Below are 24,664 nucleotides of genomic sequence, written 5' to 3' on the forward strand. Positions count from 1 at the left end.
ATTACACCTGCATCACACACACACACACACACACACACACACACATCAGTGCAGACACAGGCTGGTGTTGTGTGACCTTGATGGCAGTTTAGACAGGATCAGAGGTGCATTACAGGCCTTGTTCTCTTGTCCTTTTTTCTCTCTCTTTTTTTGTGAACTGAATGGATTCTTTTGTTTGTTGCTTTCTTCCCTTCTACCTCTGCCTGCCCTGCAGACGCTCGAATTCTTCGCTCCTGACTGATGAAATGAGGTTATATAAGTAACTGGAATTAGATCAAATCTGCGTCCAGCACTGTAAAGAATGTCATTGCACTGGGCTGAACTCCAGAGTCCAGCCTCTTCCTGAATGCAGCACACGCCATTAGTTTAATAATGCCTCTTTCTTAGTCATAATGTCATTCATCACCAAGCACGATAGAACAGGACATGTGTTTCAACTTGAATGTTGTCGGGTGTGGTTTGGGGAATTATTATTATTATTTTTTTTTTTTTAACAATTGTTCATGCTTTGCTTGTTTCTGTGATTTGCACTGTAATTTGATATTGATCAGACTTCTTTTTAAATAATTCTAATTACGGCTGCTATTAGGTTTCAGTTTATGCACACAGGCTGGTTTTGTGGTTGTGCATTTGTCTGAGATGTTTGTTTTTACAGCTGTGCATGTGGATGGCAGGGTCTGAGTCTGAAACGTTTCTAAATTATTATAATTTTTTTAATGCAAAAATTGCATTATCTGCACAAACATTTGAGTGAAAAGGTAAATTCAGAAATGAACATGACTTTGAGAATATCATGCAGTATAGCAATATGAGCTATATGAACAAAACCCGACAATCATATTCTCCCGCATGATTTAAGATGATCCAAATAGCATTGGGCTTCAAAAGAAATTTGATTTTGAATCCCAGATTTTTAGATATTTGTGACCTTGGAGCACAAAAGCAGTCTTAAGTAGCAGAGGTGTATTTGTAGCAATATAATACATTGTATGGGTCAAAATTATAGATTTTTCTTTTATGCCAAAAATCATTAGGATATTAAGTAAAGATCATGTTCCATGAAGATATTTTGTAAATTTTCTACCGTAAATATAACAAAACGTAATTTTTGATTAGTAATATGCATTGCTAAGAACTTAATTTGGACCATTTTAAAGGCTATTTTCTCAATAATTAGATTTTTTTGCACCCTCAGATTCCAGATTTTCAAATAATTGTATCTCAGCCAAATATTGTCCTATCCTAACAAACCATACATCAATGCAAATCATATTTATGCAGCTTTCAGATGATGTATAACTCTCAATTTCAGAAAATTGACCCTTATGACTAGTTTTGTGGTCCAGGGTCACATTTGGACCCCACTGTATATACAGTATCAGTATTGTGCATATGCTGCATGTGGATATTTACTTACTAATCATGAGGCCTTCCTCTGACAGGAGGCCGGACGAAAGTCTCGCCAGGCAGAAGAGGAGGCGCTTGAAGGAGTGTGGGGTCCATGGGGCGAGTGGGTGGAGTGTTCTCAGAGCTGCGGAGTGGGCGTGTCTGAGAGGCGGAGACAGTGTATGCCACCTCCCCAAACTCCGCCTCTTATGTGGAACCGACCGGCTTACATTCCACCAGGTGTCCCAAACAACACCCCTGTGATCTCTGCGGTCAGACCCTACTACAACTCCTTGTATCCCGTCAACGAGCCCCCTCCATTTGGAGCAGGGGGCGCTGAGAGGCCTCCTTACTTTTCCCCGCCTCTCCCAGCCAATCCCAATCCTGGATTACCACTCTACCGAAACGAAGCCGATGGCGCTGCTCCAGTGCAGTTCGGCCCACCCAATCAGGAGCCGGTTTCAGTGTACCGTTCACCTTCCTCATCAGCTTCACTTCCCTACGGTAGAGTTCCCGCACGGTCGCCCAATCACGGCAGAGCTGTAGGCAGTGGAAGCAGGAGGTCGGTTTCCACCAATAGGGATCCAGCATCTGTAAGAAGGTGAGCAGGACTGGTCGCCGCTAGGGAAGACCTTCCTGTTTACATTCGCATACTCATTCATAGCTTGGGTTGCATGATAAATATGGCAATATGTCCAACAAAAGGTTGTGATTTAAATTTAAAATATACAGTCTGAAAGTGCTTCTTGCTTGAGTAAAAAGGCGACGCTTTGTCCTTTACTGCACATGCTCAAGGCTTTTAGTGGCCAATATAGGCTTAAATTGTGCATTATGAATGTAGATATTCACTTTTTCTATATTCACGCAATTGCAAACATTTCTAACTGCTACATATATTGTGTAATAATCTGAGTCTTCAGTATATCAGCATTACACTATATCATTCAGACGTTCAGGGTTGGTAGGGTTTGTTAATGTTTTTGAAGGCTCTTCTGCTTATCAAGGCTACATTTATTTGATCAAAAATACAATATAAATAGTAATAATATAAAATATTATTACAATTTAAAATAACTGTTCTCTGTGTGGATATATTATAAACTCTAATTTATTCCTGTGATCAAAGCTGTATTTTCAGCATCATTACTCCAGTCTTCAGTGTCACATGATCTTCAGAAATCAGTATAATATGCTGATTTGCTGCTCAAGAAACATTTCTGATTATCATCAATGTTGAAAACAGTTGTGCTGCACAATATTTTTGTGGAAACCGTGATACATTTTCCTTTTTCTAGTATTTATCTTTTTTAGCATTATAAATGTTAAATACTTCCACTTTTGGTCTATTAATGCTGTCTCTCTGAATAAAAGTTTCAATTTCTTTCAAAAACAAATACTGACCCCAAACTTTTGAATGGCAGTGTATTTTGAAATGATATAAAACTTGAATTAATAAGTAGGTTGAGACCCAATCACACAATTAAAAATTAGTGCTGTCAAATGATTAATTAAATTGGATGTGATTAATCGTGATTAATCGTTTGACAGCACTACTAAAAGTACAATTTCAAGTTGAGTAACAATGTGAATGCCAAGAGAACTGGGTTCACTGTTGAGTCACTGAATAAGGTCTAACTTTGAATCTTTTAAAGAAAACCAGTGGGATTTCTCTAAAAGTCTTTCTGTGGGATAAAACAAAACTTAATGCCCGTTCACACCAAGGACGATAACGATAAAGATATAAATCGTTCTAAAAATCGTTAGGGTCCACACCACAGCTATAATGATCAAGGCACAGAAAAACGATATCGTTGGAATCACTTTCAGAACATTATTGTTCCAGCTGATGAACGATACAAACTTTGACACCCAATCAGAATCAATCCTGCTATCACGAGCTTGAGAATTTAAAGCAGCAGACGAATAAACAGCTGATATCGTTTGCTGGTGTGGACGTTAATATAGTTCTGTCATGGCATGGTAATGTGCATGACAATGTTAATGTATTTGGTCTTGGCGGAATAGATCTGCTACGCTGCTGACTTGCTACCAATACATCCACAACATGCTGCTGTGAGCATGTAAGAAATACTGCTGCTGCAAATATAACATACATGAATAACCCCCATATAGCATACATGAATCACCTCATAGCAGATCTATACAGGTGGAGCTGGGGAAGGTGGAGGGTTTCTGAAGCAAGCTGCGACTGCTACGGCAAGCACTAGTCATATATTTGAATGTTGAGCAGCGAGCTCATTGGCTACCGATACAGGAGAGAACCAATCAGCTGTGCCACGTGATAATGATATCATTAGGTCAGATTGAGTTAGACCTATTGGACTGTGCCATCTAGAGTTACATGCCAGAACTCTGTATTTAACTATATAGTTAACATTCTTGGTGTGAACGGGCCTTTAGAGTAAAGTGAAAATACAAGGCATTGGTTTTCACAAACCTTGTTCAACATCAGCTGTTTTAAAGGGATTTGTATTGTTCATTTAGCATTGATTTCTTGATGTCTAATGTGTTTATCTATTCTAGCGTACTCATATATGTTATTTTCTGTCCGTGTCACATTAGGTCTAGTTCTTCTATTCGTCCCGGACAGTTTGGGTATGGCAGGGTACCGTTCTCTCTTCCCCTACACAGACAAAACCGTCACGCTCGACACACACGCCACCACAACACCACTACCACCACCACTACAGAAAGTCTGGATGCTCTCAGTGTGAACTCCAGCGCACTTGTGCATAAAACACAGGGAGAAGTAGAACAAATTATCACAGACACTGTTAATAGAGAACGAAAGGAGAAGGAAAAGGAGACGGAGGCAGCAGACTTGGAGACTGATGTTGCAGCCGAGAAAACAAGTGATGGAGAGCCGCACAGACGCGTGGAGAGAGTGCGGGAACACGAGCGAATCACACATTCACAGCCCCTGACCCAGAGACACGTGGCCCACGACAGACGCGTCGATGGACGCTCTTCTCGCCAAGTCCCACACTCCTACACACACACCGTCCAGCGATCACACACTCCCAGAGAGCCTCCTCCCTACGTCCTCCAGACTCCCACAAACCCAAACCCCGAGCCCTGGGTCCTGCAGAACGCTGCCCAGCCCTCCAGAAATGAAGCTGAGAGGGACCGGAGACCTCCAGGGGCCGCCCTCAACTACAGATGTCCTGGACGAGACAGAGAGTACCGCAGGTGCAGCCTACAGGTGAGTCCAGCAATATGGAAGAAGAAGAAATGCAGCATCTGGGCTTTTGATTTCTGCTGCTGGTGGTTATTTTTTAACATTAAGCTTTAGATTTGAAAGTTTGATGGGGACAAATCATGGAAAATTGTCTCTTTTAAACCCTAAATGGCCTGCTTATTATAGAAATAATATACTTTAAAAGAATTTACTAAAGTGCGAACTGAATGTTTTCAGACACTTAATTGCACGTTAAGTGCAATTAAATAAAAATAGGTGTTACAGTTTAAATTTATGTTGAATGCAATTAGCTGAACTATAGAGGTTTTTGACCCACTTAAGTAGGACTTAAGTACATTTTTATATGCAATTTCATAATGACTTCTATTGTCTTTGAAATAAAGTGTTACGGCTGAATGCACTGTTTATGCATCTTTATGATAAACTAAAATATACTTTAATGCCATCTCTATTGAAACTTGTATTTTAAATATATTTGTAATTACACATTTGTAATAATGATGAAGTTGCAATTTAGTGGTAAATGATTGATTTTAAATGTAATTTTAAATAACACACTGCAGTTAAAATTATAATCAAGTATATTACATTTGCTTTAGTTTGTTAGTCGCATTAAATAAATGAACTTCTTTAAAGCACAACAAAAGATTATTAAAACATAATATTTTAAAATGTAAAACTTTTAATGTGACATTATTACAAAATGCATTTTTAAAGTATTACATTATTACAAAGTGCACTTTTTTAAAGTGAAAAAATAAAGTGTCTCTTTTTAAGTGCACTTAAGTGAGCTTTTATTTAAGTAGTATTATGTAATCTGTAAGTACAGTGTTTAAAAACATACTTTAAAGTTTTTTAACTGCAAGTGCACATTCAGTACAATCAAGTGCACTTCTTTTCACAAGGCAAATAGCATAGTTTGATGTAGAAATACTCTAATCATAACCTTCAGAACGCATAGACATATGATAGTCATATTTACATATCAGTCTCTTTTCAGTATTTATAACTTGGCTGTCTCTAATGAACGAGAGCTGGGACACGGAGGTTAGCCAGTCATAACAGAGGTAATTTGTCAAATGCAGCAAAAACAGCATGATTAATTTTACGGGTCAGAGAGAGGGTGGAAAGTTCTCATGAAAAATGGTGCAAAAAACCCCAGCTACTATTGCAAATGACATAAATGAAATGCTACTAATGTGTGGCTCCTTTAACTGGCTTGGTAAATGGGCTAATCAGAGTTTAATCTCATTCAGCCTGCCTTAGACTTTCTAATACCAAATATTTACCATTTGTATAATGACCTCAACTTCTAAAATGGAGTTTGCATGTGTTTGGGAATGATCTCAGACGATCCACTCAGCCAGCAATGGTGTGAGTTTGGAGCAGGACTAACCGAACAGTGGTGCATGACGAGAGGATTCGGAAATCTCATGATTTTGCTATTCTGTTTGGTGAAATGACACACTTTAGCTTTTAAAGGGATAATTCACACAAAAAATGAAAACTTGCCGTCAGTGTACACACCTTCAGGCCATTCAAGATGTAGGTGACTGTTTTCTTCAGTAGAACAGAAAAGAAGATTTTTATCTGAAACCGTAAAAATTGGTGATTCATAAAATGCAAGTAATCGGCTACCCGAATCAAAAAAAGCATATCAGGCAACACAAAATGAATACGCGTGGCTCCTGACAATATATTGAGGACTTATAAAGCAAAACCATCGGTCTCTACAAGAAACTAGATGCTATTTGCAAAATTATTACCTGTAATCCAGATCCTCAGGCAAATGGGGAAGTCTGATTCTTTGAGTCTAATTCTTTCTGATTCCACAGACTGGTTCTTTTGGACAGTTCGTTTCAATGAACTGGTTTAAATAACCGACTCACCAGTCTGTTTACATAATCACGTCACTTATGCGCAATTACATTGTTATATTATACAATAAAGATGTGAAATGTGGATGTTTTACATGTCTAAAGCATATAAACATGCTTGTATCAGCGGCTCTTTGGTCCGAGCCGAACTGTTTCCTCAGTTCAGTGACTGCTGCTGAAACTGGAGCACTGAATCAGTTCATTCATCACAGGATCAGATGCGCTACTATTCCGGCTCATTTCCAGTCGGAGTGACTGTCAGGCATCTGAAAGTGAGTTTTGATTGAGTAACTTGTAGATCTGCTGCTCGAGCCGTGATCGGTTTCAGACGATCAGTCCGATTTGGTGAACTGGTTCATCTAGTTCACTTAAAAGAGTCGGTTCAAAAGAACGATTTGTTCGTGAATCATTCCAGACCATTTGCCTGAGGCTCTGGTTTACAGGTAATAGGTTTACAGGTAATAATGTTGTAAATAATGTTCAGTTTCTTGATTGTTTTGTTTCGTGAGACCTCAATATATCATCAGGAGCCATGGGTGTTATATTTTTCTTGCCTGTATATGCCTTTTTGGCTCTCAAATTGATGGTAGCCGCTGACTTGCATTTTATGAATCACCAAAGAGCACAGTTTCAGCTAAAAATCTTCTTTACTGTTCTACCGAAGAAAAAAGTCACCTAGATCTTGGATGGCCTGAGGGAGAGTAAATAAAATTTTCATTTTTGGCTGAACTGTCCTTTTAAATATGCTGGTTGGTGTAGAGTGACAATGTTTCACTTGCACTGATTATGGCTAAATGTTCCCATTGGAAAGTCCCTTGTTACATCACTCGAGAAGCTCTTTAGCTTTACATCAACCTCCCAGATTTAACCACAGTTTGCTGAAAGTGCTTCATCCGAGCCACTAGTAATTACCGCTGATTTTCTGAAAGATTTCATCAAACACTTTCATCCCAAAGCACCTTCTTCATGTCAAAGGGATGGATTTCACCTTATTCCAGGAGCCGGTTCTCCATCCATCTCTCAGAAACTCCACAACAGTCTTTTCCTTCAACTTGCCTTCCAGATCGACTTGGTTCATTTGAGCTGAGCCTCGTTCTCACTCCCCTGGCGAACGCTGACTAGAGCCAGATTCTTTGCAAATCGTAAATCACCCAGTTCCCTTTAATCCAACTTTCCAGGATCAGCCTGGGCGGTAGTTATATTATACATCTCCGAGCCGTTCCAGCGGCAGAATGTGAGCTCTCAAAACCAGAGTTAGCCATTTTTGAACGGCGGTCAAGTTGATGTGGTGAAGCCGTTTCCTGCTGTTGGTGGCGTGATACACACAGCAGACACGAGTGACTCGCTTTTAGAAGGATTACTTCAGACACATTGTCAGTGTTTGTGTTACCCCGGTAATACGTCGGTCTTGTGGGTCGTGAACAAGTGCTGAAATCTGAGCGAGGGCTCTGGTAGCAGGTTTGCTTGAGCTGTAATTGTTTTCTGTGTTTGGATAATTCACACAATGTGACATCTTTGTCAATTTACCCACCCTCATGTCATCCCAAGCCACTATTATTTTCATATGCGCACAAAATATGCATTGCTTTTGTGCTTTTTGGTTCCCATCCACCTTGGAAAGGAGCATCTGTGACATTGTTCAACATCTACTTTTGTGTTTCATGAAGGACAGAAGGACACACTGGAGAAGAGAAAATGTAATTTCTGTCATTTCAAATTACAACAATTGTAATGTACTTAAAATCTTAGTAGTGTATTTTTTAGTGCAGTCAAGCGATTAATCGCATCCAAAATAAGTTCAGCAAGTTTTTGTTTGCATAATATATATATGTGTGTTCTGTGTATATTTATTATGTATATATACAGTAAATACACATACACACAGTATATATTTTGAAAATATTTACATGTCTATATTTATATTCATATATTTAATATGTAAACATAACATATTTTTCTGAAATATATACATGCATGTGTGTGTATTTATATATACATAATAAATATACACAGTACACACACACATATGTTATGCAGACAAAAACGTTATTTTGGATGCGATTAATCGCGATTAATCGCTTGACTGCACTAGTATTTTTAAATAATCTGTACTTGCAGATAATATAACATTAATGAAATAAAAGGCCACTTTACTTAAAGAGAGACACTTTAATGACTATGATTCTTAACACACTTAAGTACACTTTTAAAAGTGCAAAGTCAAATTAAAAGTTTTTCTTTAAAGTACATTTTAAATCATTATGTTTTAATAAACTTTAGTCATGTTTTAAAGAAGTACACTTATTTTGATGTGCTGACTAACATGTAAACTATTATACATTTTCATTTAATTGCAGTTATCATGCAATGAAGTATCTGAAAACATTACGTTCAGTTCACAATTAGGTATATTCTTGTAAAGTATATAAGTACTCGATTTAAAAGTATGCCAAAGTGCATTTCTATTTCACAAGGGAATTTAAGCAGTTGTATCTTTGGGCCAAAAATCCCTGAGGCGAGGGATTCCTTAAGATGCATTACAACATCTTATCTCTCGCCCTTACCTAAGCGTTTATGCTAAGCATTTCACAACAGTTTCTGTCATAACACAGCGTTGGAGATGCTCTTGCCGTAGTTACAACATTTCTCACTCCGTGTGTTCACTGCAAGTGAGATGTGCAATGCAGCACAATGGAGCTAGATTATAATTGCTGTGTAAAAGCCCTTTGCAAGCAACATATGAATCACAAGTTATCAGTCACATGACATGTTCAGCCATTGCCTTAGATTTCCACAGATTCCCCAAGGGACCTACAGGTTAAATCCGTCATTTTATGGGGAATTGGTTGCTAAGAGTTTTTTCAGCAACACATAACTGAGTACTTTTGGTTTGAAACCGAGCTTTAAAATGCCACAGATGGAGGTGGATCCCAGGAAAAGTTCTACACAGCAGAGTATGTGTGTGTGTTTATCTCTGTAGTGTGGAGTGTGTGTTGAGGGGACGGTCAGATTACTGGGCATAGAAAGACAAACTCAAATGTTTTGACTGCAAGTGGAGCTCCTGAACACTTGATGACCATGTGCTCTCTCTCTCTCTATCTCTCGTACACACTTTAATCTCCTTAATATTATAGATTAAACTATGATTAAACTCAAGAAACAGAAATGTCAATATTTAAAAATACTTTTTGTCTGCACAGTCACATTTTTAGGGAAACATTTATGAAAACAAGTCCACAAGTAGACTCTGGTGAGTTGTTGTTGTTATTGTTGTTTAGGTTATACGCTTATATGTCATAACTATGTAAGCTCATGCAAATTTTAAGATGAGATATTTTAAGTTTAAGGTTTTTAAGAAACCTCCCTCATTTTAAGTTGGTCCTATTAGTAGCTACGTACTGTAGCAACACCAGAAAAACAAAATGACTGCCCTTTAATGCATGTCTTTAAAAAGTATTTGTTTTATCACCCTCAACATTTTTATTTTATGTACTTATTTATTTATTTTTTCGTAACTATATTTACGAAAAAATATATATAGGCTGAGTTTCGGTTCATTTTTGTGATGCGCTCCAGTTCACGGAGACCAGGACGAAAGGCAGAAATTGCATCCTTTTTGTTTTTCTTTATTTTATGAAATCTTGTTGATATCAAAACAGCGCTAACAGATTCCACTCTCCACACAACCACTTGGATATGAGCCTAATAACACACATTCATCTAGGGTAACATTAGAGCAAACAGCCGTGTAAAGTTGCTACTAACATGTTTCGATGATAAGCCATATTTGAGGTGGATGAATTATAGGTGAACTTTTGCATTTCCTGCCCAATATGCTGTAATTACCTCAAGGACCATCCTTTAATGATCTTCCCATTACGGACACGGACAGCTTTTGTTCTGTGACTAACCGAATAATAGAATTTTAGTCGACTAAGGCTGTTCTCGTCGACTAACGTTTAGTTGACTATTAGTGGGGCAGCCCTATTATAAACAATAACATCCTTTCTTTGAAAAAAAAAAAAATGTGTATTGTGAAAAGCACTATAGAAATATTTTTAAATCATTTAACTTGACTTGAGAAAGTCAGATTTGTTTTATTGTTTATTTGGATCCCATGTGCCAATATTTTTATTAGATATTCAACATATTATGGGGCCATTCACACAGAATACATTTTTGCATTCCACTCCGTTGCTCTTCCATTGTTTTTCTATGTAAACATGCACTAGATGGACGTGTTGACCATTGCGATTTTGCAGAATATTGCACACGACATGCCATTCTAAAAACTCAAGTTAAAAGATTGCTCGAGTTTAACATCATTCCACTGCCAATGTTTTAAAGCAAAATCACATTCTGTGTCAATGGTCCCTATTTCTATTGATACGTAGGGTTACACTTTATTTCGATGGTCCACTTTAGACATTATATTAACTATAAGTAACTTTGTAACTACATGTCAACTACATGTCAACTAAATCTCATTAATTTGTAACTACATGTTAACTACATGTCAGCTAAATCTCAATAATTTGTAACTACATGTCTACTAACTCTCAGAGTAGACTGTTAGGGTAGGTTTAGGGTTAGTAGAATAAGTTGACAAAGAAAGTGTTAGAAGATATTAAGTAGACAGTCTACTAATACTCTACTAACTGCTAGTTGACATGTAGTTGCAAAGATACTTACTGTTAGTAGACTGTCTAAAGTGGACTATCGAAATAAAGTGTTACCATACGTAGGCCTGCATATTTAGAGAAAATGGCATCTAACACAAAGTAGGTGAAAACCTCGAGATGAACAGATGGAGAGAGTCAACTGAAACTATTCCTTTGTACATAAACGTTGATTTCTTTCAGTTCTGCAAGCAGTTTTGTTCTCCATGTTAAGTAGACAGTCTACTAATACTCTACTAACTGCTAGTTGACATGTAGTTGCAAAGATACTTACTGTTAGTAGACTGTCTAAAGTGGACTATCGAAATAAAGTGTTACCATACGTAGGCCTGCATATTTAGAGAAAATGGCATCTAACACAAAGTAGGTGAAAACCTCAAGATGAACAGATGGAGAGAGTCAACTAAACCTATTTGTACTTTGTACATAAACGTTGATTTCTTTCAGTTCTGCAAGCAGTTTTGTTCTCCATGATCAGTGGTACACTGTGTAATATCTTGTTCTGGATGTGTAAACTAGACTGTTTTATTATGGGTTAGATATCTCAGGAATGTTATTGGGTGTACAACATTCTATTTGGAGGAATGATAAACTGTAGTTATGTGTACTTTATTGTGTGTGTGTGTGTGAGCAGCGGGGAACTGAGAGAAGAGGAGGAGAGGAAGTGAAATAGAGGAGTGGAGCGAAGGGGTTTTCTGGGGGTGTGACACCGTTACGCTGTAGCGCAGTGAAAGACGCCACTGTTTAAAACACACACACACACACACACACACACACACACACCCCCTCCATAAATAGAGAGGGCAGAAAAACAGATAGAGGGAATGAGAGGCCTGGAGTGAAGTAATAAAGCAGAGATGAGGAAGGAAGGAAGAGTTTTTCTGGGAGAGGGAATGGAAAGAAAAAGAGAAGAGAGGAACAAGAAAGAAGAGCTAAAGAAAGAGACGGACAGTGAAAGGTCTTTCTGTGTGAAGTCACTGAGCATAGGGTGGGCTCTGCACTCACTAAATAAACATTTACATTGCCGTGTCAAAGGCTAAATCTCTTCACAATGGCCTTTCAGAAACAAAAGAGAGAATTCATCTCAAATTTACCATATAATTCAAATGCTGACTGAGAAAATGAAGCTATTTGAACACGTGACGTGAAAACATGTGATTATTATCATGCAAGAACAAACATACCAACATGTTATCCTGATGTGAAACTTTAAAGCAGTAGTTTACCCAAAAATGCAAATTCGGTCATCATTTGCTTACCATTTATTCATGTCAACACAAATCCGTATGATTTTCTTCTGTGTTTCGCAGAATTTCACGGCTCCTGTTTTTCATCAGAAGTCCTCATTTGCTTGAAACACAAGCAGAACACATTTCTGTGTAAACTGTCACATGATGAAGAATGTCTTGTGGTAATGTAACATCTTGCATCATACGACAATTTACGTAATAAAAAAAAAAGATGAAAAACTGTTGGTTTGTTTCTTCATCAGATTTGGATAAATGCGTCTGTGCATCAGTGTCTCAGCAATGGATGCTCTGCAGTGAATGGGTGCCGTCAGAATGAGAGTCCAAACAGCTGATAAAAACATCACAATAATCCACAGCACTCCAGTCCATCAGTGAACATCTGGAGAAGACAAAATCTGAGACTAATCCATCAAGACGTTTTTTTAAACTAAAATCCGAGTCCATAATCCATAATAACGCTTCCTCCAGTGAGTCAGTGTTCTGGTGTGAATCAGGAGAGAAATCTGCACAGATCAAGCAGCGTTTAAACAGCTCTAAACACATATGTGGCTGGATTCTGATGTGAGAGACAACAGGAGATGCACTTTTTCACTGGAGGAAGCGTTATTATGGATTACGGAAGCAGTGGTATAAAAACATATTAATTATGGATTTGTTTCATGCAAACATGCAGCTTTTGTCTTCTCCAGATGTTAACTGATGGACTAGAGTGCTGTGGATTATTGTGATGTGTTTATCAGCTGTTTGGACTCTCATTCTGACGGCACCCATTCACTGTAGAGCATCCATTGCTGAGACACTGATGCAGAGCTACATTCCTACAAACCTGATGAAGAAACAAACTCATCCTGATCCTGATGGCCTGAGGGAGAGCACATTTCAGCAATTTTTCATTTATGGGTAAACTATTCCTTTAAGCTACTCTTTAGATTAATTTAAAAAAGAGCAACATCAACATTCTTTTAAACATCTCAGCGACAGTGAGTAAATTACATTAAATTAATTATATGCGTTTTTGGGTGAACTAGTCCTTTAACAAGAGTTCAAATATGACCAGAGTGTTCATTTCATGTGACGCATCCCTGTGCAATCAGTGTCCTCATGCTGAAGGTGATGTTTTCAGATTTAAATGCATTACAGATGCAGCTAAATTCCTCCGTGTTAAGGGGTTGGAGAGAGTTTCCTTTGTGGAGATTTAAAGAATTTAGGCCATAAAGCTGATATGGCACAATATATCAGGAATTTAGCAGGAAATGAGCTCAAATCTCCGCAGGGACTGAGATCGGACAGCTGTCCGTCACCTGTGCAAACCAACCACTGCAAATGACTCAGTTGTGTTTACATTGCATTTCACAAAATGTTTACCCAAATTATTTACTTTAAATAACGCATTAGATAAACCTGTGTTTCAGAATAATTGTTTGTTTGTAATGGATATTTTCCTGAGATATTCTCTCTCTCCCTCATTTCCTTCAGCTATGTTCTCCCGGTGTCCTCGAGGGAGGCCTATAACGTTCACGTTTATTTGTCTATAACTCTCAGCATTTGTTCTCTTCTAGTCGGGTTTGTAAAGACCCACTGTTTTACAGCTGCTCTGCCCTTCCCTCTTTTCTTCTAGCTCGGACTAACCATGTCTCACACACACACACACACACACACACACACACACACACATATACATCCGTGCAGGATTTACTGTGCATTAACTTTAAACACACAGACACAAACTCAGAGACACATATCATGAACCACATATTAAAAACACATGTATGTTACATCACCACACACACACACACACACTTGGACACAAAGACAGAAGTGTATAGCCCACATTCTTTCTGTGCTGCACAAATGAACCCCACATGCTCAAACCCTCTTTCTCATACACACAGGGCTTGTGTGTAATCTAGTTAGTGGCATTTGCTTAGTCAAGCATCACTAGTACTATTAATAATGCTCTTATTTCTACTACCACTCAAGCCTCTTAGGCTAAGAATTAGACTCTGTTGTGAAACTCGTTCTGCACCATTTGTACATCAGATTTTGAGGATTTTTTGACATAAGCCAGTAAGTAACCTTTGAGCAATCAGCCAGAACACCTTAGCAACCACATAGCAATGACCTGGCAACCACAACACCTGAACAGTAGCTGTGAGTATTGTGCATATCCTGCAGTGTGACTTGCTATACATCTAAAACAGTTTTAAACAGCATTTTAACCCTATAAAGCTTATATATGACATGCACATTTCTGATTTTTATGAAGTAAAGGAAAGAATAACTTTGGTATTGTTTGTAATATTTCAAGATGAACACTTACGGGAGTGGAGCAGCATTGCTTTACTTGATTATAAATTCATAATGTTTTTTTGAAAAATCATGTTCAAATGTGGGCTTTTGATGAATGTTAATTTTTTTCATGATTTGATCTTGATTGCATTGCATTATATGTTTTGATCATCAAACTAAGCAAGACATATTATTGGAGGTATAAAGTGACGACCGATATTTATATCATTTTATGTAAATATCTGTTATACTGTTATAAAGATCTGAGTGATTTACATTACAACTATCAGAATTTCATTATATAAATAGCCTATCAGCATCTGCACCAAATTGCATATTTAGAGCTGTTTTCTCCTCTCACTATATCAGACGATATGAGCCATAAAAGAAAGATGCAAAGACATTTTTATGTTTTGTCTAAACTAAAAGATTCTGACTTAAAGTGTCAGAATACTTAAAAAATGTGTTTGTCTCACTGCAGGGCCATTTAAATTTGACTGATTTAAAAGTAAAAAATGTCATTAAAAGTTGCGCAAAAGTTTAAAGAAACAGTGACCAGTTACATGGCCCAAGATGTTCACATTAACCTATGCTTATATACATTTTTACCTAAAAAGCTCCTGGATCTGTTATGCATCAACTTTTACAAACGCACATGGAGCAGCACACAGGAATGTCTTTGTGTGCACATTTCATCTGTGTCTATTCAGGTGTTTTTAGTTTCTCGTTTTCTCAAGCACCTCTCTTGAAGAGTGTGTGTGCGTGTTTCAGCACGCTGCTTTGTTAAATGTGTTTACACTGACCAACTGCTTTTGTCAGCTGGACACAGAGAAAAACAAAAGAATGAGGTATTCACAGAGAAAGAGAAAAGATGAGTGCAGAGAAAGTGTGTGTGTGTGTGTGTGAGTGAGATAGAGAGAGAGAGAGAGAGAGAGAGAGTGACAGCTGTTGTGTTACTGTTCACAACATGTGAGAAAATCTTGAGCTCTCGCCATATTCATCCACCATGGATGCATCTGAGCCAGTCATACATTCATTCATTCACATGTGTGTGTGTGTGTGTGTGAGTGCTACACCCTGATTTCCCACTGAGCTAGCTTCTCCTGTAATAAGATCCGATGGAACTGTTTGTGTGTGTGTGTGTGTGTGTGTGTGTGTGCAGATGCGGTCTGACCCGTGTGTGCCCCTGTTTGACAGTGGCCCTATTAACGAGGAAGTGAATGTGGCCTAAGGAAAGGCAGTAGAGCATTAGCTCTCTGTCTCTCAGCTTGAGTTCTAGTAGATGCTCTGCTTCATTACAGGAACTCTTCTGAACTCTTTGACTGGTGCATTTCAACTATATATCAGCTCTGTGTTGTTCTTCTGCTCTCTTAGCAAGTAAAATCTCACAAATGATTTTGCCTCTTTTCATCTTTGTATGCTTAGTTTTGTGTTTTATGTGTAATTCTTTAAAAGAATAGTCCACTCAATTTTTAATTTCAAAACCATCGCTTTCACTTAAAATATGAGTCCATGATTCATAATAACACTTCTTCCAGTGAAAAGTTGTCTGGTCTGAATCAGCAGAGAAATCTGCACAGGTCAAGCTGTTTACAAGCCAAAACAGTCCAAAACAGCTCTAAACAAATAAGTGGGTGGGTTTTGATGTGAGAGACAACAGGAGATGGACTTTTTCACTGGAGGAAGCGTTATTATAGATTATAGACTCGTATTTTAGCATGAAGCAATCCTTTTACCTTAACTTGTAGTATAGTTGCTAAAGAAAAGACTTGTTGTGTGCTTAAAGTTTACTGAATTTACACTTAAAAGTATAGTTTTATTAATTAAAAACTGAACCAATTTAGTCCCATGCAAGTACTGAAACAGTAATAGTACAGTATTATACTAATATTAGTAGGCTATATGTACAACATAAAGTATACTTCAAAAACATACTTGACCTACTTAAATTCACTTAACTAAATTAACAAATTATATTTCTTTTTTTTAAAGCTTTCTTGAGCAGCATGAACATTTTGCTAAATATCTCCACCACTATTTTAGTATAATTGAGACACTATTATATTTTATTTTATTTTTAATTTTAGTTGGTTTTTTGTATTTTAGTTCATTCCAAGATGGTCTTGAGCAAGACACTACAGTGACTTTATTTAAATGCAGTTGTCTGCTTTTATATTAATTGTATCCAAATTAAAATTCGCAACATAGAAATGCTGTGCATGCTGCTGCTGAGAAAATGAATGAATGAATGAATAAGTAGCTAGGTGAATGCCTATTTTATTTTAACACGATGTCTATGCCAGACGCGAGCGGCACAACATGACAGTCAATAGACACGTTACGATAGGTAAAGCTGTCCACAATGTATGCAGTGTGACACGGCCAGCGCAACAAAACGTCTGCTACTGCTGCTATTGATAATATTCACTTCAATACCGTTGAAGTAGATGCTGTTGCTGTTAATGCTATTCACAATGTTGTCGTAGGAATTTACTGTGCGAGCTGTTGCGGTTGTAATATTTAATCAGAATTTGCGAAGCATAATCTACTGCTGCTGCACGAAACCTGCTGTAAGCCCTGTTGAATAACCAAAGTAATAAATGCCTATTGCACTTTAAATACAGTAGTTAATTTACCCTCCATGAGTTATCATTAAAATTGCATGCATCTAAAGCGCTTTCTGCTGCCGCTGCTATATTAGCAACAATAATGATATGACTTGCTATGCATGCTGCTGCTACACTCTAAAAAATGCTGGGTTAAATACAACCCAGTGCTGGGTAAAATAGGGACAAACCCAGCAATTGGGCTGTTTTGACCCAGCGGTTGGGTTTAAAGTTTAACCCAACGTTCTGGGTAGTAACCCAACCGCTGGGTCAAAACAACCCAATTGCTGGGTTTGTCCCTATTTTACCCAAAGTTGGGTTGAAACAACCCAGCATTTTTTAGAGTGTATGTATATATGCACAAATCTTAACATCGTAACTTATGCCGTAAGCACCCAAAGTGCGGATTAATTCAAGTAAATCAGTGAACACGAGTATGAGCACTGAACCCCTAGAATAAACGAAGCAGAAGTTTTCCTGAGCAAACACACTCAGACGTGCTGTAAATATTTAGGGCTGGTTTGTGGAGAGCCGCAGTGTGTTTGCTGTGCATTAATGGGATGGTGTTTAGTCATTAATGGCGGTGTGTGTGGTGGTCTGTGAGGTGAAATGACACCTCGATGACCCTGTGCCTCTTTAATTTCACCCCCATTACTGTCCGCAGCTGTCTCTGCCTGTCTTTAGTGTCCTGTAACATCTCTCCGCTTCATCTCTCCCTCTGTGGGGACTTCCCATCGTGTTCAAGATGGGAAAAGTAAAAAAGCAAGAGAAAATGAGCAGTGTTCCTGATGTCATTGGCATCGTGAACAAACACGTGGAATATTTTGAGACGAGCATCTGTGCTCTTGCGCTCTCAAAGCTGATAAAGGTCTGATTTATGATGCCATATGTTTTATCCTGATGTCCCGTTCTGTCTGTGGTTTGGGGATTGTAAGGAATTTATCCATTCTGGTAACATTTCCACTTAACAATTGTGCTTTCTTAACCCTGTAAAGTCTGTCATGTTAAATAATAGTCCGAAATGGAAATAAAACAGTTCATTGAACCTTTAGAGAAAAAAAAATGCACGTGTTTGGAGGAGAAAAAAAAACAGCTCCGTTTTATTCAGAGACTCAAACTGAGCAAAAATATGCAATTTGGGGCAGATGCTGATATTAATGTTTGATAGCTTGTAGATCAATAAGATCTTTATAACAGATACGTACGTGAAATGATCTAAATATGAGTCGTCATTCTGTATCTCCAATAATATGTCTTAGTAAGATGATATTGAAATGATCAAAACATTCAATGCAATGCAATCCAATGCTGATTGAGAGATGAAGAAATAAAGGCTCCTCCTCAGATGTGAGATGTTCTGGAGGCTTGTGAAGATCATTCCTCCGCTGAGGAACAGTGAAAGTAAAGCTTCTGGAAACAAACGCTCCTCAAAACATCCTGATGATCAGATTTGAGACTCTAAAACATGATTGATGGAGAATCAAGTAAAGCTGAGCTGCTTCAGTCCAGTAAGTGTTCATCTGGAAATATTACTAACAACATCAAAGTTATTCTTATGTTTACTTTATGAAAATCAGTAATGTTTTCACAGCAAAAAGGCATGTGAAGCTTGAGCTGAAGGTGGACATTTGTACAACTAGACTAAAATACATTTTACTTGTTAAAAAATTCCTAACCCTAGTGGTTTGTCAGTTTTTCATTCCTTAAAATGTGTCATTTTGAGTCGTCTTCTTCAGGGCTCTTGTCTTTCTCTGACTCTGAAAACACTGGCCTCCGTCTGTCTCTCCCTCTGGAGATTTATTTAGAGTGTTTCCAGGTTCACCATTATTTCCATACGGTAACTAATGCATCACTCTCTGTCACAGGCTGACCCAAAGCATGCACACACGCACACACACACACACACACACTCACACACGCACGCACGCACGCACGGTCATGCTTGTCAAAGTGAGATACCATAACTTAAGTCTCTCTCTCTCTCTCTCCCTGTAGGCATGTCCAGGTGCTCCAGTAAGCTCCAGGGCTGAACAGTGTGCAGCGTTCAACAATCAAGAGTTTATGGGACGTGTGTATGACTGGGAGCCTTTCACAGAAGGTTAGAAACGGAAATTGAAGGGGTGTAAAGGAAAAAAGAAGCAATAACAGAGGTGTGATGGAATATTACCCTGTTACTTACCTCTCTGCCATTGTGGAGCAGCATTTGGAGTTTATTGTCTAATAATCGAGTATACTGGACATCTGCTTACACAATATTTTCCACTGACCTCTTTTCAATTAGTTTTTCATGATCAGACTGTATTGTTTTGCAGTTTGGTTGTTTATCAGTTTAATTAAAAGTTAATATGAGCTCTGTTTAAAAAAATAGTGTGCTGCCTGTTTAGAAAACTTTTTAAGACACTACTGTTTAAACTTTTGGGGTTGGAAAGATTTTTATTACTTTTTTTATTAGTATTTATTAAATTATTTTTTTTAAGAAAAAATGTTTTTGAAAGAATTTTATTTATTTTATCACAAATACAGGAAAAACAGCAATATTGTGAAATATTATTACAGTTTCAAATGTTGTTTTCTATGTGAATCTCTGTTAAACTGTAATGTATTTCTGTGATGCGCAGCTGTATTTTCAGCATCATTACTCCAGTCTTCAGTGTCACATGATCTTCAGAAATCAGTATAATATGCTGATCTGCTGCTCAAGAAACATTTCTGATTATTATCAATGTTGAAAACAGTCGTGCTGCACAATATTTTTGTGGAAGCTTTTCGCTAGGATTCTTTGATGAATATAATTCATTTTAAATAGATGTCTTTTTTAACATTATAGATGTCTTTAATGTCACTTTTGATTAATTTAATGCATGCTTTCTGAATAAACGTATTCATTTCTTCCCAAGAGAAAACCCCAAAATTAAAATGGTAGTGAAGCTAATGCAAAGCCTGTTCCAAACGGCCTTCTAAGATGACTTTTTAACTAAAATCTAAAGCAGCAATGCATGCTTAACAAAAGGCAGTCTTGTGGTTTGCATGCAAAGATACAAAAAAAAAACTGTCCAAGATGGCTTAGAAGTTGAGAAAAATTTTGATTATAAATATCAACTACTTAAATTCTTATTCCATGTTACAAAAAAACTAATAATTTCAAATATTTTGAAATAGTATTTTCAGAGCTGTTCAGCAAGTTTTGCCGTCTTGAAATTCATTCTGCAGATTTCCCTTCACGATCAGCGTAGAAAATGTGGAAAAATGTGCACGGATTCCTTTTAGACCGGCACGGCCTTAAATAGTTTGTGATTCTAAGAAAGCTCAGAACTAGCAGATAAGCAAGAATAATGGCGTTTTTGAGAGGCTGTAAATGACCTGAGCCATAAGAAGACAAAGTATATGTAGAACGAATGAAAAGAGGAGGAGGGAGACCGCAGGGGTCATGGGCATTACTGTACAAGCAAAGACTCTTTGTGAGGATAGAGAAGATAAGTTAAAGAGAAACAGAGTTAAAAACAGAGGAATGTGTGACGGGCCGTTATAAAAGTCACCGAGACGGAGCACACGTACCACACCACCACTATAAATCAACAATACAGAGAGACGAGAGAAAGAAAAAGAGGGACTTATATTGGGGAAATCGGATGAGGGGGGCGGAGTCAGAGAGGACAGAGGTTAGGGAGTCATAGCAACGAATGAAAAATGCTGCTGTTCGGGATGGATGGATGGGATGAAAGGGTCTGTGAATGAGAGGAGAAAGACCTGAATGGAGGAAGAAAGGCCTGAATAGTAAGTGAGAGGCTTGAAAAAGGGGGATGTGAGGACAGACGTAACTGAAGTGACACCCAATCTACTGTTGAGGAGAGGAAGCCGTCTGGGCCACAACAGAGAGACTCGAGTGTGCGGGAACCCCTCTCTGACAGATGGCCGTAGAGACGGCCACAAATCATTAGGACAAGACCTTATATCTTCAGTTTGGATCCTTGACATCTTAAATGCTGAGAATAGAATTTTGTAGTGCTGCCCTCGACTAAGGATTTTTCTGGTCGACTAGTAGTCGTTCATTTGAAGCATTAGTCGACTAATCGTACGTTTATTAATAAACCATTTAAATCATCATAATGAGCCTTTAATTGCATGCATAGCCTAATAAGCGCTCCAGTACATGCATAAAGCTTGCCACAGCGCACCGCAGAAGTAATGATTATGAATGTTTCAGGGAAAAACAGTAAGGAGACTGCATTTTTTTCTGTGACTAAGCGACTAATAAAATTGTGGTCGACCAAGCCTCTTCTGGTCGACTGACGATTAGTCGACTATTAGGGGGGTCGGGATCTTAAAACAAAGATCGTAAAAATCTTAGTACTCAAGTGACACTTGACTCTTGAACTTGCAATCTTTTACAGTCTTAAACTTACAAGTTCACCTTAACTTAAAAGTTTTGATTCTTCAGTTTAAAACCTCAAATCTTGAGTGTAGATAGAGCCTTAGATTCAGAATTGTGAATACTGAGATTAGAGGTTTGAATCTTGAGTTTACAGTCTTGAGTTTAAAACTCTGAATCTTCCGGTTTAGAATGTTGAATCTTGATTTTTGATTTCAGAACCTTGCATTTAGAAAAGTGAATAATGAGGTTAGACACGTGAATCTTAAATTTACAATATTGTGTTTGAAACCTTACATCCTGAATTTAGAATCTATTTGAATTAGTTTATTGATTTATCTTGAATCTTGAGTGTAGCACCTTAAATTTAGAATTTAGAGCCTTGAATTCAAACCTTCAATCTTGAGTGTAGAACCTTGCATTTAGAAATGCGAATACCGAGTTTAGACACTTGAATCTTGAATTTACAATCCTGAGTTTAAAACATTTATCTTGAGTTTAGAATATTCGATTTTAGATATTTAGTGCAGAATCTTGACTCTTAAGTTTAGAATCTTGATTCTTGAGTTTAACACCTTGGATCTTGAGTATAGAATCATGAATTGGAATCATGAATACTGAGTTTAGACCCTTGAATCTTGAATTTACAATCTTGAGTTTAAAACTTTGATTCTTGAGTCTAGAACCCTGAATCTTTATTTAAATCTCGATTCCTACATTTAGACCCACAAATCTTTAGTTTGGAATGTTGAATCTTCAGTTTAGAGTCTTGATTTTTGAGTTTAGAACCTTGGATCTTGAGTTACGGACCCTTAATCTTGGGTTTAGATTCTTCAGTTATAACCTTGAGTCTTGAGTTTAGATCACTGAATCTTGTTTGAAGTTATTCACTGATGAAGTGCCGCTAAAGAGTTGTTATGGCTGACGTGTTGTTTATATCTATAAATCTCACTGAGCTTTTTCTCATCATGGTTCTGAGAGACTTTATGATCTCCCTCCTGCTTCCAGTCATACCGAGTAAATCATTTCTAGATGAGGAAAACTGTGCGATATTAAAGGAATAGTTTTACAGAAATTGATTACATGATATAACTCCTTCTAATGCATAAGCCGCCAGATTGTTTCAACAACAATGTGAAATGATATACAGTACGGTGCAGATATATGGTTTGGCACATTTAGTTTTTGGGTACATGACTGTAGAATGTTTGCTTTGAGTTACAGATCAGTTCAGTGTAGTGTTTGTTTAAGTCTAATTATATTCATTTTGCAAATGCATTTATCCGAAGTGACTTATAATTGAGGAATGCCTGAGCACAAGTGATTCATCCTGAGGAGATCATGTAACATGAAGAGGGCCGATACACACTTCCCAAATGGCTTGGAAAAGTACAAGCTTGAACAAGAGATGTAAGTGTGTTTTATGGTTTAAGGGTAAGTGTGTCAGTGAGTCGAATGCATGTCTTTAAGCTATAACGTTGTTTTATCAGACAGAGTTCAGTACTGAACAGGGTTCAGAATCAGACTCAGCATCAGTTGAGTATGGGACAGTGCTGATATCCTACAGGGTTCAGGATCAGGAAGAGTTCAGTGTAAGAATTCAGTTACTCTGAAATGACAGAGACACAGCGCTCATTCACCCCTCTGTTTACACTCGCTTCTAAATCTGCCTTTATGTAGAAATGAAATGAAAACAAAAGCACTCAGGGGTATTCAGGCCATGAGCCGTTGCGAAAGAGGCCTCGGTGTGACGAGGCGACACTGGGACTGTGTGTGTTTTGCTGGTGTAGAATGTGCTCCGATTTATTAGAAGTAAAAGGGTTGTAGGTTCCAGCAGTTATGTGAGCTATTGTTGGACGGGGCACTGGGGGTTTGGCTGTAGGGTGAGCATGCTTTTGTTTTGTTGTCCCTGGGAGATCATTTTTTGGCCGGAGTAACGCTAAAGATCATTATGTGATTGTGTGTGTGTGCAGTAATTGTTACTGCATGGCGCTGCTGTGCAGTTCTGTGTATGAGTGTGCTTGTTCTCAGTGTGCCAGAGGGTTTTTAAAGGACATTAAAAAGAAAGTTCATTGAAAAATGCAATTCGGTCTCATTTACTCGCCCTCATGTCGTTCCAAACCCGTATGATGTTTGAGGAACGGACCAAGATTTTGTTATTCACAGAAAACGGTGAACAGACCAAAAAGTAATTTATTGAAAATCTTAGTTCTCATTGGCACATTCTTGAGAGGCATAGACAATACAGGAACAAATCAACCTTTATAGTTGGATAATTTCAATAAATGAGTTGTCGGAACCAATTTAAATGACTTTTTTCTGCTGCACTGGAGGGGAAGATTATTAGCTAGTAGCGACTTAGATTTGGTTTAGTTTTTTTTTTGGTTTTCTCACAAAAAAAGTATCAAATTACTTAAGAAAGCTTGAAATAACAGACCACTTTTTATGATACTTTTCAGATTACTATGTCTTCAGTCCCTTATTTATCGAAATTTAACAATGATAACAGGTTCTTATGGCTCTTTTATGGCTTTTTTATTGCTCATATAAATACAATTCTGGTTATAATGTAAATCAATGTTACTTTTATAACAGAGTACTTTCATAAAATGATGTAAGTATCAGCCGTCACTCTATATCTCTAATAACATGTTATAGTAAGATCAGATTTAAATGCTTCATTTGATGATCAAAACATATAATGCAATGCAAAGCCTGATGATCATATTTGAGACATTTAAACATGATTTTTTAAAAATGTATCCAGTACTGTAAGTGTTCATTTTGAAATATTGCTATTCTTACGTTTACATGATAAAAATCTGTAAAGATTTCACAGCAAAAAGGTGGATGTTTGTACAATTACACTAAAAGAGCTTTTACTTGATAAAAAAAGTATAAACTATTAATCAGGGACAGAAGGCATGGAGTAGATTGTGTGTGTTTTGATCATGTTGATCATTTAGAGGCCTTAGAAGTTTATGCATT

The 24,664-nt window shown here is 37.6% G+C and overlaps 1 protein-coding gene across 1 annotated transcript in view; it reads left to right on the forward strand.

Annotated features, from left to right (window-relative positions):
- LOC107559017 (ADAMTS-like protein 4) overlaps positions 1–24,664 on the forward strand; it is a 37,437-nt gene that overhangs the window by 5,384 nt on the left and 7,389 nt on the right. Inside the window, exons 3-5 of the mRNA XM_016242734.1 lie at positions 1,443–1,987; positions 3,970–4,609; positions 19,303–19,405. Coding sequence (XP_016098220.1) covers positions 1,443–1,987; positions 3,970–4,609; positions 19,303–19,405 — 1,288 coding nt within the window. The remainder of the gene's footprint in view (positions 1–1,442; positions 1,988–3,969; positions 4,610–19,302; positions 19,406–24,664) is intronic.

Source organism: Sinocyclocheilus grahami, unplaced genomic scaffold (assembly GCF_001515645.1).
Source record: "Sinocyclocheilus grahami isolate Dianchi unplaced genomic scaffold, SAMN03320097.WGS_v1.1 scaffold672.1, whole genome shotgun sequence".
In the NCBI taxonomy this organism is placed as follows: Eukaryota; Metazoa; Chordata; class Actinopteri; order Cypriniformes; family Cyprinidae; genus Sinocyclocheilus; species Sinocyclocheilus grahami.